General features: G+C 36.4%; 1 protein-coding gene across 3 annotated transcripts in view; it reads left to right on the plus strand.

The window, feature by feature from the left end:
- The window catches only part of bfsp1 (beaded filament structural protein 1), an 8,731-nt gene that overhangs the window by 1,765 nt on the left and 6,562 nt on the right, over nucleotides 1-404 (plus strand). For 2 of the 3 annotated variants that reach the window (XM_032541819.1, XM_032541820.1), the window contains exon 3: nucleotides 115-210. In XM_032541819.1, coding sequence (XP_032397710.1) covers nucleotides 115-210 — 96 coding nt within the window. Of the gene's footprint in view, nucleotides 1-59; nucleotides 211-404 lie in introns of all 3 variants that reach the window. The other variant, XM_032541821.1, reaches the window with a different exon arrangement.

Genomic DNA, 404 nt, shown 5'->3' on the forward strand with positions numbered 1-404 from the left:
TTATTATTATTATTATTATTATTATTATTATTATTATTATTATTATTATTATTATTCCTCCCAGTTTTCCCTCTTGGGTCCCCTAGTGTTGCTTGTTCTTCTCTTCTCCTGCAGGAGGCTGACAGTTCTCTGCTGAGGAACCTGGAGTACCAGATCCAGTCACAGTTTCTGCAGGATGACATCAACTCCACCAGAGATAGACACAAGAAGGTCAGTGACTTTAATGGTAAATGATCAAGATTAGCAAAACCAAAAATGGAAACTGAATTACTGTACAACTCTAGTCTCAACATCTTTTAAAATACAATACATTTTTTTGGTAGGAAGCCATTGCCGTGAGATGAGAGCTCACTGTTAGTTCAAAAGAATGGTTTTGCTAGCATCAACAAAACTAACCACCTGCA

Source organism: Etheostoma spectabile, chromosome 17 (genome assembly GCF_008692095.1).
Source record: "Etheostoma spectabile isolate EspeVRDwgs_2016 chromosome 17, UIUC_Espe_1.0, whole genome shotgun sequence".
NCBI lineage: Eukaryota > Metazoa > Chordata > Actinopteri > Perciformes > Percidae > Etheostoma > Etheostoma spectabile.